The following is a 15,513-nucleotide window of genomic DNA, read 5'->3' as shown; positions in this document are numbered from 1 at the left end:
ACGTACTTACAAAGAACATATTTACTTTTAATCACCACATTATCTGTGTAAAGCTGCTTTGAGACAATGTTCATTGTTAAAAGCGCTATACAAATAAAAATGAATTGAATTGAAGCTCGAACCCTGAGCCACCCTGCGAGGGTTTTTTTTCTGTTAATAATACAGATCAAAGGGGAGTGGTAGCTCAGTGGTTAGGGTGAAGCTGTGTTACTTATTGGAAGGTTGGGGGTTCAAGCCCCAGGTTTCACCAAGCTGCCACTCTTGGGCCCTTGAGCAAGGCCCTTAACCCTCTGCGCTCCAGGGGCGCCGTATCATGGCCAACCCTGCGCTCTGACCTCCAGCTTCTGAGCAAGCTGGGATATGCGAAGGACAAATTTCACTGTGTTGTAGTGTATATGTGACTAAAAACTTCAATTCTAGATCCTTTTAACTAAAGTGCCTATTTAGAAAAACAGAACAAAAGACAGACACAAAAAGAGAGTTCTTTTTTTATTTTTATTTTATTGGTAAAGTACCATTTCTAAAAAGACCCAAACCATACAACTTAAATGAGTCCTGATGTGATGAATAAACTATACATAAAGAAACCGTTGCTTTTTTTTTTATTTACTTATTCACATTCAGAGCAGGATTAGAAACTAGATTTGTGCCCGGTCACAATGTCAAAATTAGGTAAGTTACTATGATATTAGCATGAACAAGGAAGCGGAGGCGCTTTTATAGCTTTTTTCCCCTCCATTATAGACAGGAAGTCTGGACATCAGGGCCGAACACTTCCACGGTGACCTTTAACTGACAGAGAAACACTGATCTGTGGTACAAAATAAATCAGATGAATATCATGCAAAACACTGAAGTCCCGCCGGAGTCGAAGGACGAGCTCGGACGTTCGTCAGCATGCCGTGTTATTGTTTTTTTTTTTTATTATTACTCCGAAAAGCCGTATTCATTTTTCACAGTACGCCGGAGCGCCTCCGACGGTACGGGTTCGAGCGCGGAGATGATTCTTCTTCCCTAAAAGATAGGAACGAGAACACTGGCACGTTTTAGATTATATAACCGTAAACGCGGTGGGCAGCTTTCAATACTCCACAACGTGCAGCTTTTTACAGCTGACAACTAGCAGCAAAAAAAAAAATTTAAATAATAATAATAATAAAATAAAAATTGGATTATTTGCATAAAACCGTAGTGCAATGGACAAATTGTTCCTTTTGGTCAAGTCCTTAACAAATCGCAGCTCTCGCACACACACACAAACACACACAGTCTATTCAGTAGGAGTTACAACCATCCACGAGGCATATATACCAATTTATTCATTTATTTCCCCCAACTGATCGAAAACACCCTGATTTCAGAATATTTGATCAGACAATTGAGATATATTTATATCAAACCCAATTGGAATTTCCAGCCTCGATTAGATCCCACCTACATTGAATGACCATTTAAATGCACACCTGTTAAAATCAGGATAAAATAAATTCCTAGAAGGGGTTAAACGAACAGAACATGGATGCTTCGTCTATGCAAAGGTGTTCTCTGGATAGCTGACTCGGATCGCTCCCCAGTAGCAGGCCCGGACCAGGCAGATGAGACCGAGCAGATAGGCAAAAGCCCAGGACACGTAGGTAGCATGGTATCTGCCGGCAAATTCTTGGGTTCCAACCTAGAAATAATAAAAAAACACACACACACACACACACACACACACACACACACACACACACACACACACACACACACACACAGCACGCACAGTTTAGTCTCGGATTTTATTCTTTATCGATCTGCTCGGTAACTACTACCATTTGATTTGTAAATATATTTTATTGGTCATTTACAAGCACTCAATTTCGTACCGACCTTAAACGAAGGCAAACAGGGACTTTTGCGTTTATGAACCGAAATGTCGAGTGAACCGAAACTGCATTTATTTTTCGACACACTTCCTCCACTACACTACTACACAAAACTACTACGGCCACTACGGGACCTGATGGACTTGCGATCATCTTGGAAACGTTTACACCATCTGCAGCTGAACATTTCATCACCGCACTGCGCTTGAGGTTTTCGATTGATACCGCGGGTTTGTCGCCTTCATTCGAAAGTTCACTTCAGCACCACACGCACGAACACTGTCGGTCTGCCGTCTTGATTAACGGTCTCTGGACTGGACACTTGCGCCCCCTATTAGTAACGGGACAGTAACTAGCCACTTTCTACCACGCAAGCATCCGTTTCTTTTTATATATTTTATATATATATATATATATATATATATATATATATATATATATATATATATACACACACACACACACACACACACACACATATACACACACACACAAATTTTGTATTTATTTAATTAATTAAGTAAAATAAAGTTCTGTTTAACTTGAACACCCCTTATATAAAAATAATAAATCATAATTTACAACTTCTGCATTCTACATTCGTATAAACTCCTCTCACGTGTGTGTGTGTGTATATATATATATATATATATATATATATATATATATATATATATATATATATATATATATATATATATATATATATATATATATATATATATATATATATATATATATATATATACACATACACACACACACACACACACATACACTATATTTTCATTTTCAAAAGTATTGGGTCACCTGCCCTTTCCTGCTATATGTGGTTCTTTTCCAAACTGTTACCACAAAGCCGAAGGCACTACTGTGCAGGACGTCTTTTAGATGCGCTCTAATTCAAAGCATTCACTTGAACTCAGAAACTCAAAACCTGTTCCAGCATGGCGATGCCCCTGTGCACAAAGTGAGCTCCTTGAAGATCTGGTTTACATGCTTTGGAGAGGAAGATATTGAGTGGCCTGCTATAGAGCTTTGATCTCATCTCTACTGAACACCTTTGGGATGAATGTGAACGCTGACTGCACCCCCAGGCCTGATGTAGCAGACCTACATCAGCACCTGCCTTTTGTAACACCCTTGTGGCTGAACACAAATATTCTTAAGCACACTCTGAAATCTAGTGGAACATCTTCCCAGAAGAGTGGAGAGTAAATTGGTACTAAATGTGAAATGCGATGCTCAAAAATCACATACCATACTAGACCAGGTGACTTTTGGAAATATAGTATATGTACACACACACACACACACACACACACACACACACACACACACACACACACACACACATATATATATATATATATATATGCGATTGGTACTCACTGTTAATCCAATTCCGATGAAAATGCAGATCATTCCCACTGTGATGTAGGCACAACAGCGTCTCCTGGGTAGAGCACTGCCAACCGAGGAGCTTGAAGAAGAAAACACCACCATTGAATTTGAAACAAAGCAAAGCTCGTCATCGCATGCAACAGCCTTTTCACACGTGTCTCAGCCATCAAACATTCCACTCAAGAAAACGTACCACAAAGTTGCTTCAATCAAATTCTACTTAAAAGCGCAAGTTAGCAGTCTGAAAAATCGACTCATGTTTATGCAAAAGGAGTAACTCAAATTTTAGCTGGGGGTGGGGTGGGGTGTTCTAGTGCAGCTCAAAAACGGAAAGGGAATATAAATCTCAAACTAGTTTCTGAAGGAATACCTTAAAGAATGAAAGTGCAATAACAACAACAAAAACACAATACAGTCCATGACTTGAGTCTAATGTGAGTTTCGCCGACAAAAAGAAAAACAAAGAAAATCTCCGGTTATAATGTCATTTATGATAATGAGAAAAATCGCTTTGTTTTTGGTGATTTGGACATTAAGCTCATTAACATCAAAGCACGAGGTAAACTAGTCGTTCGGAAGAGAAAAGCAGATCGAGCGAAGCGGCTGTTGTGAAGTAAACGGCCTCTTTTGTAAATGCCTGTGATCAGACTTGGCCCCAGAGTTTGTGTGTGTGTGTGTGTGTGTGTGTGTGTGTGTCACATGTCTCGCTCCTATCCCCGCCGGCTCTGGCTAATCCTTCACATGGCTCTCATGTGACTGGTTCTAAAATCTACTTAAAAAAAATAAAAAAATAAAATCATGAAGAATCAAGTGACCTCATGCACTTTATTCCAACACGGTTATGATTTAACACCAAAAATAAAAAGCTTAAGGTGATCAAACATCATAAAAAAAATACAATTTTGAATCTAATAACTTATTGAATTCTCAATTTATTATTTATTTATTTAATTTTTTTTAGAAAACCATCTCGCACTGTTATTTTGACTGATGGGTGTAAATCAATGCACTTGTTCAAACATTATGATCCCTTTATTAACAGCGTATTCAAAGGCCGTCTCGACATAGACGGTGGACACACTGCGTAATCCCAGGCTGATGATAAACAAACACACACTTAAAAAATACAATTATTTTACACTAATTGTCTGGCCAAAGTTTTTAGCTTTTGCGCATTCTTTCCTTTGGTTTCCCATTTTCCCCACCAGATGTCGCCATTTTGTCCTTGCGTTTTTACCTGAATCCTATTGGCCCCTGTGTATATTTAAATTCCAATTTTATTCAAAGTCGAAGGTCTACGTTAATCCGGACAATTCTGACGCTATATTTATGCCCTGTGTATCCATCATGTTTAATCGGTTCCCCGAAGTCCCTGAAACTTCCCTGTAGTGCGCATGAGAAAAAAAAAAAAAAGGAATTACAGAAGACACTTTACATGCACAACACTGAGATAAGATATCTTGTGAGCGCCTATTTTCTCTTACAAGCAGGTCTTTGTCTAGTTGTACAACCTGCCATCTCCATGTGGCTTTTTCTTTTTGGCCTTCATTGTGTTACATTGCATCAGCAGGATTCTGCTCTCACTCCATAGCCGTTGCCCAGGCAGATCTTGGCAGCCCCGGCAGTGGGTGGAGGGCATCACATTACTGGCACTACTACCCCGGGGTATGTTTACTCTTCCTTTCAGTGTTACCAAGGCGTGGCAATCCCACCATAAATATACGTCATGCTTTGATTTATTATTTCCAGTCATGAGGGTCCCAATTGCATAAAAAAAAAATTCTTAATGATTTGAACAGAAACGATTTGCTGAAGTGATGAATCACTCACATCTTTTTGCAATGCGGACACTTGGCCAGCGTATTAAACCGGAGCTCCATCCACTGCGGGAAAGACGGAGACAAAACAAAATAGAAATTAAAATCAAGTACATGTACTTATTATATTAAGGTGATCAAATACACTTTGGTCACTTTAATCGTCCTATAATGCCTTGCATAGTCTTATTTGAGAAACCGTTTTTAATTAAACCTCTATGAGAAAGGAATTGAATACAATTAATTATAGATTATTGGTAGAATAATGCAATTCTTCTCTATTTTCTACCGTGTCACTCGCTTGTGTTTTTAGCACAACACGAGCATTGGAAACGTGTCTAGTTTGCTAGTGCATCCTGTGCGAATCTATAATCCACTGCAGAATTGAATCAGGTCATGCGGCGCATCGGTGGAATTAGGAAACAAAGGCGTTCTGTGCGGGTTTAAACACAGCAAAAGTATTGGAACGACTGGATTTTCCAGTCATATGCGGTTCTACACAATTGTATAGGAGGCCTTTGGGTGCGGCAATAGTACATTAAAGAATAGTACATCAACTAACCATTAATGTTGCTTAGAGTAAATTCAATACATAATTCTAACCTGCATTGGATGCACTACATGGGACCAGATATCATTGTGCCCTGACATCTTATTTTATATTTTAGAATATGGAAATTTTATGTCCTCAGTGTCACTGATTAATTCGGAACTATCGAAAAAAAATGCATACACGATAGTTTTTCCGGGTTGCGTTATACCGTACGAGAGCGGCCTCTAGAGGCAAATCTGGTATCCGTTTTGGTTAATTGGTTATCAGGAAGCACGATCCAACCTAGCTAGCGGTATTAGTGAAATCCTCTATAGGCCATCCTCTGTATTACAAGAAAAGCTGTACACATCACCAGAGTACTGGCAAATACGGTGATAAGTAAGGAAAATCTTTCTTTCCACAGCTTGTCTGATAGATGACTGGTAATGAGATGATCTAAACTCTAGCTGTCTTGTATTTCAATACTATATTTGTAAATAGCCGGTTTGATCTCTGATGCAGGGATCTATAGTCGTTTCAAAAGAACATCTGCACAGACCAATAGCAAACTCTCTAAGCTTAGCTGGAGAGTAAGACCTCTCTAGGAGTATCTGAGGGTGATGGAAGTGAGCTGGCAGGTCCATGGACACTTAATAAAATTACTTTATTTAGACTGTCCAATGTATAACAAAAGAGACAGAATATCTATGGACCCATCAGATCTTGGTATAAAATGTTGCCCTATTGCTGGAATTTAGTTGCAGCGAACTTTACATACGAGAACGTGTTGCCGCAGTGGCCGCACACCACGCGCAGGCCTTCTGGCTGAATCGGAAGTGCGGGTTGTGCGGGTTGCTCCTCCGGGATCACCATAACAGGGCTCAGGTTGATGATCCGTCTGCTGCGAGTCATTAAAACAAATAATTTCAACATCTTTTTCATCTTCAATTTTATATATATATATATATATATATATATATATATATATATATATATATATATATATATATAACTCTGGCCTCAAAGACCTAGATGCTCAGGCGGCTGCGTGACAGGATTTATCACACTTACCAGTTGGGTCGAGGACATCCTATCCTCCGGGATGTGTCTTTACAAATGAGCAGGCAGTTGCAGGGACATCTGACATACTTTTTCCCAGTGGGCGGGTTTTTGATTGGCTATGGAAAGGAAACGTAGGGGGAAAAAAAGAAAAAAGAATAATATCTCGATGCATAGCTAATGATACCACACATCAAAAGATACATATGAATCAGCTAACGATGTGACACACGCCTATTACTATGCGGTGCAATCCGATTTGATTTAGCACATTGTGCATCAATGCTTCACTTTTAATTGTTTGGTTCAGACAGGCAGCAAATCATCAAAGTGCCATCTGACGCATGGCCCCTTTCAGACCTTTGTAGTGCAAAAAAAGAGAAAAGAAATAAGACGAAATAAAAACAGACGTTCTTTTCCTGTTCTGTCTCCGGGAAGATGCAGCTCTACCTCTGCCATGTTAATCTGTATTCTATGTGACTCCCAGGACGTCCACTCTTCTGGAATTTGAAACGTCATTGTGGAAATTTGTGCTCATTCGGCAGTAAATTCAGGGACTGCTGTAGGGTGAGCAGTTTTGAGGGTCACGTTTTCCAATTCATCCCAAAGCTGTTCAATAGGGTAGCGGACCTGAAAGCGTTCTTCCATTCCAAAACCAGTGCAAAGAAATATCTTCATGGAGCAGGATATGCACAGGCACATCTTCAAGCTGGAACAGGTGTGTCATGTGCCTCCAAGTCAGGTGTCCCAATACTTTTTACGTAACAATAGTGCATCACAACAAAGGCTTGCTCGCATCAAGTCGGATCTTAACAAGTTTATCCACCATAGAAATACCTCTAATTTGTGTCCAAACAAGGCCAATTAAACAAAAGAATGGGTGAGTTTGAACAATAAAACACACAAAAAATCTTGCCGCTTAGTTACAAGCAAGCGACATATTTATGCGTATTGATTGTTTCAAGAGATGTGCGTGAACGCAAAATGTATCATTGTTCACATTCCATTCTTCGCACTGGTAATGTATAGACCAAATTTGTGGCGAAAAAAACGCCTGAGGCTGAATTTAGTTCAAGGAACCGAAGAAAGAACTACGAGTCTCGAAGCGCAGACTCAGAGACGCGCAAAACGCCGCAAATGATGTTTCCACGAGTTTCTCTTCCTTGTGTGAATACATCGCTTAGAACTGTGCAGAGGAAATAGAGTGTGTGTGTGTGTGTGTGTGTGTGTGTGTGTGTGTGTGTGTGAGACAAGACTGGTGCTGTGCATGACTCAGCATTAGCCGAGCGAATGAGAGGCTTTCTTACCGTGGCCTCGTTGCAGACCGTGCACTTCACGACGTGCTGATGGAGCTTCCCATCCAGGTTTATGAGAGACTGACACACTCGGCAGTTAATGACTGGCACACCTCCTGTATCGGGACTGGCAATGGCTGTGTATGGCGGAGGAAGCTCAGCTAAAGCAGGACAAACCGACACACAAAAACACACACGCACACATATATATTATATTTATGTGAATTTTACATTTCATGCTCTGGTTATTCCACACACGGTAGCAGTCGAAACAAATTTGCTTGCCAAACTGAATGAAGTGTTGTGTACCCTGGTCAATACACAGCAAGGTTCATTCACACGCTTTATCCAGAGGACATACTACATAGGGCAAAGTTCAGTAGTAGCTCAACGGTTAAGACATTGGACTTCTGTCTGGAAGGTTGTAAGTTGTGAAACCACCATCAACATGCCACTGATGGGCCCCTGAGCAAGTTCCTTCACCCTCAACTTCTCATTTACATCCAAAACGACACACATTTCATACGTCTCATTTATATAACTGAGCAGCTGACGATTGAGTACTTTGCTCGAGGGTCCTGCTTGGTGGTTTTTAGAAATTCGATTACAAAAATTCATTGAGGCAAATGAATGCTTTGATTAGTCTGTTTAATGCCACAGGTTGCACTGCGTTTCCCCACGAACCATCATCATTTATGCGAGATATGCTTTACACGCCCTGTTACAGAGCTACTAAACACCACAGGGATGAATACTGCCCGCTACCCAGGCCTCCTCACTTCACCTACCTAAACACTCTTGTGGCTAAAAGGGCAAAATTTCCACAAAATATAGTGGAACATCTTCCCAGAAGAGTGAAGGTTATTATTAGCAGGAATGGGGAGCAGTTGTTCAAAAGCACATACAAATGTAATGGCTAGGTGTCCATGACCATTTGTCCAAATTGGGTATAAAAACATGAACCCACTCAATCCACTCATTAATTGAATCTTGGCTGAGGATTGAATTTATTTCTACTCTTAGCCACATGTGCGAGCTAAACTTTTCCTCTAAAAGCTAAACGGGTTATGAAAGTTTTATGATTTGATACAGCATCTAACAAGCACTCTGGACTAGAGGTCATCCAATTTACCCAACAGGCAGGTTTGGTGTACATAACTTATGTGCTGATAAATTACCTTACAATTACCTCACAATATGGCTGTAAACAATTTAGCCATATTGTGAGGTAATTTGTAACAGTACCACAGCGCTGCAACAGGAAGATGTGCAATAACCACGCTAAGTCACACCATCATGAGAAATAATGAGGCAGGATGTGGACTCTGTAGAAACAGTCATTTTGCTCAGAGCACAGAATCAGATCATGAATATTAATTTTTTTAACAGTTTATGATACAGTCGTCCCGTCTATAGAAAAACTGTGGAAGCCACCCCAAAAAATGCCTTTTTTAATCGTTGAATCCATAAAATCGTCCACAAAAACCGTTTGCAAGAATATAGCGAGATGAATTTTGTCAATTCGTAAAAATATTACATTTATAGTAAGTATTGTAGTAAAGTACAGTACTGTAGTGTAGCCTATGCATAGTTTCTCTGCTTGTTAATTGGTTGAAGAGTCCTATGACAGCAAAAAAAGGAGGAGTTAAAGAAACACGTCGCTGCATTCTTATCATCATCGGCTAAATCTGGTGGCGTATGTCTTCGACTTTGCCCCTTTTTTGACATCAGACGACACAACAACCAATAAATAATCTGAAAGCTATGGTTTCTTGCAATGATACTCATTTCTTATGATGAACTGAAATGGGGACTGTATAATTAAATAATTATCTGCCAAATTAAAAATCGCGATAAAATGGTTTCATTCATCAGTTTTCCTAAGTAATCGACATTGATAGTTTTTCCGGGTTGCGTCTGTTGCGTGAGCGGTCCGCTATAATTATAGGAGCGGCCTCTAAAGGTGAATCACTGCCGCCATGTGTTTTTAGATTGCGTGTTGCATGGAGAGCGCTACATTTCATTTATAAATTTTGAATTATATAATTATATTTATTAATGATTCATATATTCATTGAGAACATTTTCAAGATTTAGTAGTGTTTCTTTTTTTGTGATCAAGTTCAGTACTCTTTTACGTGAAGTGTTATGCTTGCAATGTTCTTGTAATCGGCAAGAACACTCCAACCTAGCTATCAGTATAATCCACTTTCGTTCGAAGTCTCTGCCTCCGGGAGTGCAATATCCTACCCAACCCCAATCTGAAATATTTAAAGAAAAGTATTATAAAGTAAAGGCTTCTTCACATTCATTTCAACTGTGTTACATCTGCTCTTGCCTACTCAGATTCATTGGCATTTATCGTTCCACATGATTCAAAGGATGAACATATACTATTTCGATCATTACGTAAACAACGGCCTTCGTTGCAGCAATAATTAAATGACATTAATTCAGAATGGCATGCATTTAAGCCATGCACAAGTGATCCATGTATCGTCTAAACTGGTTTCATCATGTGATATAAGACTGTGAGACATGAGAAATTTTCCTCATCACTAACCTTCTGAAAGATTCCCATTAATGGCATATATATATATATATATATATATATATATATATATATATATATATATATATATATATACACACACACACACACACACACACACACACACACACACACACACACACACAACAGTGATTATTTTTTCCTCCTCTGAAATTTCCTGCTGTTTACGGTTGAGCCGCCACTTCCCACAAGATTCAACTGCTTAAACTGCAACTAGGTTACTGATGTTTTCAGTTATATTCAAAAATATACGTAATTTGCTATATATTCATCATAAATGTATACATGGACAATATATAAATATTGACAAACATTTGTGGACACCTGACAAGAACATTTTATGTCATCCCATTCCACATTCCACATTGAGTCCCCGTTTCCTGTTTTAAGAACGTCCACTCTTCTGGGAAGATGTTCCACTAGATGGAGTGTTTGTGGAGATTTGGGGTCATTCAGCCACAAGGGTGTTATCTGGATATTATTACACACACACACACACACACACACACACACACACACACACACAATAATAATACAATTCTTATAATAGGCTCCATATTGTCTTTAGGAAATCAGACATAGAGTTACATTGACAAGTAACCAATACAGCATGGTCTTTGTTTCACAACACCTCTGTTAAGACTCCTCCTATCAAAGCATCGTTTCTCCAACTATTCCACGTCACCCGTCGCTTCTAAGACAATCCCTATGCATATGCAGTTCATACGGCAAACGACTCGTTGAACTCGGCAACATCTAGGCAGATTTGTTTCGTTCTCGCATATCAACAGAGGGCTTGGGTCTTCTAGTAAACCCGTGTATATTTTCCCTACATGTAAGACGAGAAGACTATTCCCAACACCGAGCACCGAAACCAGCTGCTGCCCAGTTTCAAATCCGGCAATGACAGAACCCGCCGTAAAACATCCAAATGTTTGGAAAGTATTAGGCTTTGAATCTGTGTGGCAATTTCGGTTGTAGGTCACCCAGTCAGCCTTAAATATTTGGTCTGTATTTTAGTAAATCTGCTCATATTTGCGGCTTAGTTACCACCATGATGGCGCACGTCCCAATTTTTGCCTACCAAAGCAACGGCAGCTTGGCGATTCTCAGGGCGTAAATCCCCGCCACTTCTGAACAATAACCCAGAGCCTTCACCACTGAGATACCACCTTCCCTAATAGGGAACCAATTCTATCTTGATGGGAGTGGCCTTTTTATGGCTCCTGTATCCATAGGGCACGAGAGCGTGAAGAAATTGAACTTCTGAGTTCATCAAGCCAATACAGTTCCACAAACATTTAGAATCTGTTCCCTTTTTTATGATATCCAACCACATTGTACATGGTCTCCGTTAGGATTCCAGGTCCAATCACAACATCTATTTTGTGTAACTGCACAGTCACTAAAAGCTGTTTTATTTTTACTAGATTTTTGTGCACTGCTGTGGGGATTGCGAGTTAATTCAGCTACAAGGGCATTAGTGTGGTCAGGCAATGATGTTAAACGAGGAAGTCTAGTGTTTCAGATCATCTCAAAGATGCTTAGAGCAGATGAGGTCAGGGCTAAAAGCACTTCCATTCCAGCATTAAGATATGTTTTACCTGGATTGGAATAAAAGATCTTGAGTGTCCTTTCACTCACTGAACAACTGCACCCCAGGCCTCCTCCTGGAACATCAATCCAGAGGAATGGAGGTTACTGTAACAGCAGGAAATGTGGAATGGGATGCTGAAAATGCACATATGGTCAAATGTCCACAAACATTGTGATTATGCTGCTAAAGTAAAAAAAAAATTAATAAAAATAAACACCCTTTCCCTGCAAAACATCATCGGTTCTTCTAGGTACACTTGCAAACATGTTTGAAAGCAGGTCCATTGTTCCAGACATCTTGAAGTGCTAACACAGATCTTCTGATCGTATTGCATAATAGATGAAGCATCTGCCTGTATTTCTCAGCAATGACACCACATTAAACCTGACCAACACAGTTTACAAAAATGCAGCCCTAAACCTGCAGGAAACCTCCACCATGCTTCACTTCACCACATGCTTACAGACACTCCTCCTTGTACCGCTCTCAGTCCAGATCATCTGCTTCCATTTTTCCGCTTTCTTCCATTTTTCAGTTTCTATGTTTCTGTGTCAGTTAATGACTGTGATTCAACCTTATATATGAAATTGATTAGCACCTGCTTAGCATCATTGGTTCATCAAACACCTGATTGAGACATTCCTGACCACTCCATCACCTTTAGCTTCCTCAGCAAGGCAGTTGTCCCCTTGGAGGTGTGTTTGGTGTCGTTATTATGTTGGAAAACTGCCGTTCGGCTCAGTCCTTAAGTGAGGGCATCATGTTCTGCTTTGGAATGTTACAGTACATGTTGGAATCCGTGTTACACTCAATGAACCGCAGCTCTCCAGTACCACTCATGTAGCCCCAGACCATGATGCTACCACCACCATGCTTGACGCACAGCACGAGGAGCTCCAACGCAACACGTTTATTTACTGTGTCTTTACTTTACTCGGATAGCATTTGTTTTACCGATGTCCCAAGTCTCAAATCAAGCACCAAAATCCGCCATGATGCACATATCCGGCAATCAAAACAGTCCGTGTAGAAACAAAGCAAAAATGTTTTCCTTAATAAGAAACATTTGAATAAAGCATCTATATTTATCCATGTTGATTATTCATTTAGGGTACATTTAGAACAGATACAAATGTGTATTTAAGTTGCGATTAATACACACACACACACACACACGTCAACCAGGCATCACATTATGGCCACCAATCAGGCATCACATTATGACCACCTGTCTAATGTTGGGTTGGTCCCCTTTTGCTGCCAAAACGTTTGTGACCCATCGAGCATTAACAGCATGGACTTCTTCAGCAGTTTGAGCTACAGGAGCTCGTCTGTTGGATCGGACCACACGGATCAGCTTACGTTGCCCACGTGCATCAACGTGCCTCGGCCGGCCACGACCCCGTCGCCGGTTCACCGCTGTTCCATCCTTGGACCACTTTTGATAGATACTGAACCCTGCAGACCAGGAACATCCCACAAGAGCTGCAATTTTGGAGATGCTCTGAACAAGTCAATTACTTGACCGGTTATGATGTTATAATATCATGCATATATATAAATATATATATGCATGCAAAGTGCATTTCCCCAGCTTTGCAATTTTGCACTATGACCAGAATCTAATCCAATCTAATCCAAATTCTTACATTTCTACACAATAGAGGCCAGTGGGCGTCCTTCACACTTTCAAGCGACCATTCACTCAGATAACAGAGCAAACAACATAACCATTTCAGATCAGGCGATACAAAAGGCAAGGACGCCATGCTACAGTCTGTCCTATTCATTAAATGCCCTTATTATATTTTACACACACTCACACACACACACACACACAATTTCCTTGTATATCCACAAAGGCTTTTGAGTGATTTTGTCAGATGCATGCATGCATGCATGAATGCACGCGCGCGCGCACACACTGCAGGCTAGCAGCACAGACAGTAGGCCTGCAGCATTGCAACAAAAAAATCTACACAATTTCTCTTTATTTCTGCTTTTTCAAAACAACACACTTCATCGGAATCTCCAAGACACTTCACCAGGGTCTAACCCTGGTTTAACTCAGGTCTAACCCGGGTCTCAGAGCGCGATCTACACTGGTCGCTACGCCCAGAAATGATTCAGCAGACTCCGAGTCAATCACGACCACGGCCCCGGTGTTTGTGTTTTGTGTGTGTGTGTGTGTGTGTGTTTACCTCGCGGACTGGGCTCCTGGAGGTACGGCGGCGCCGTGGGCGTCACGTTGCCGGAGTTTTGCGCTGACAGTAAGGGCGAGCGCTCATCCATGCCGTCAGATGCCATTTTTATTTTCTTTACTGAGGAAAACAACAACAAATAAAACCCCCTCAACAACTGCGAATATGTCGGTCCGGCAGCCTGGTGCCGAAACACACACACACACACTCACACACACTCCAACCCTGCTCCAGCAGCAGTCATGAGGGGGCGGAGCCAAAACGCAACGTCACAGTTGGAGATATTACATGCAGAATGTTTCCCACTAGGGATGAGCGATACCGATTATTTTCTGTTCGATCCGATACCAAGTACTTTCAAAACAAGTATCGTCAATATCGATATCGATACGAAATTTCTGTATGTAAGTGATTTTATAGTGGATTTTAATAGCCATCATTATTAAAAATTACAACCTGCAATATTATTATAATAATAAAATAAACAATATGCATAATGATTTCGTTAAGTATATCCAACAGATACCAGGTAACAGAAATAGATATCGGCTAATAAAAATGTATAAAATGATTAATTTCTTTTAATCCTACTATTTAAAACATCAACAGGGGAAGAAATTATTGTTCCAATTGATGTTCCTATTGAAGTATTATAAATATTTGTATACTATATGGCAGTGGTGGGCCGTCAGGGCCAGAGAAAGCCTTCTCTGCTGGCCAAAACACAATCAGAAGCACTGACCTACAACCTAAATTGTAATATTTGTTTCATGAACTTGTATAAATTTATTCCCAACAGTTTATTCTCTTCATTTCGTAGCGTTTCTCTTGGCTGCACTGCTTCCAGTATGTGTATGTGGATGTTAGATTTTTTGTCCAATCAGATTTCAGCCATTATGTGCTGCCATGTCAATCTAATCTGTCCAGGGCCTTCATAGTCAGTACTGCTGGCCTTTTACCATAGTCTCTATTATCAACGGTTCTGTTTCTTTGACCAAACAGATTTCATATTCTCCTCACAGGGCAGCTCGCTGGCCCAGAATAGAGTCAGCGTTTTTCCCGTCCTCTGATTGGTTAGTCAGAGTGAAACTGTTACAGCCAAGTTCGACTGGCAAAACACTTCTGTGTACCGCGCTGCACACATTAATACATCCGAGTTAGACTTTTTTAT

At 40.3% G+C, this 15,513-nt stretch overlaps 1 protein-coding gene across 1 annotated transcript; it reads right to left on the bottom strand.

The window, feature by feature from the left end:
- Window positions 1-481: 481 nt before the first annotated feature.
- pip4p2 (phosphatidylinositol-4,5-bisphosphate 4-phosphatase 2) lies at window positions 482-14,598 on the bottom strand. Its single transcript, XM_046844331.1, has 7 exons — window positions 14,343-14,598; window positions 7,985-8,133; window positions 6,690-6,796; window positions 6,393-6,519; window positions 5,100-5,152; window positions 3,258-3,348; window positions 482-1,672 (listed from the first exon to the last, which is right to left on the bottom strand). The coding sequence occupies exons 1-7, from the start codon at window positions 14,446-14,448 to the stop codon at window positions 1,529-1,531; spliced, it is 777 nt and encodes a 258-aa protein (XP_046700287.1). The 5' UTR covers window positions 14,449-14,598; the 3' UTR covers window positions 482-1,528.
- Window positions 14,599-15,513: the final 915 nt, after the last annotated feature.

The sequence above is a fragment of the Silurus meridionalis genome, chromosome 29 (genome assembly GCF_014805685.1).
Source record: "Silurus meridionalis isolate SWU-2019-XX chromosome 29, ASM1480568v1, whole genome shotgun sequence".
NCBI lineage: Eukaryota > Metazoa > Chordata > Actinopteri > Siluriformes > Siluridae > Silurus > Silurus meridionalis.
The sequence above is the reverse complement of the archived record's forward strand: the minus strand, read 5'-3'. Positions and strand labels throughout refer to the sequence as shown.

What these genes read in the sequence shown, in the direction of transcription:
- pip4p2 (XM_046844331.1), bottom strand. Translation starts at nt 14,448, where the DNA reads ATGGCATCTGACGGCATGGATGAGCGCTCGCCCTTACTGTCAGCGCAA. An exon ending in GGATGTCCTCGACCCAACTG is followed by an intron (nt 6,520 to 6,689) that starts GTAAGTGTGATA and finishes AATGACTCGCAG; the next exon opens with CAGACGGATCATCAACCTGA. An exon ending in GCGGCAACACGTTCTCGTAT is followed by an intron (nt 5,153 to 6,392) that starts GTAAAGTTCGCT and finishes TCTTTCCCGCAG; the next exon opens with TGGATGGAGCTCCGGTTTAA.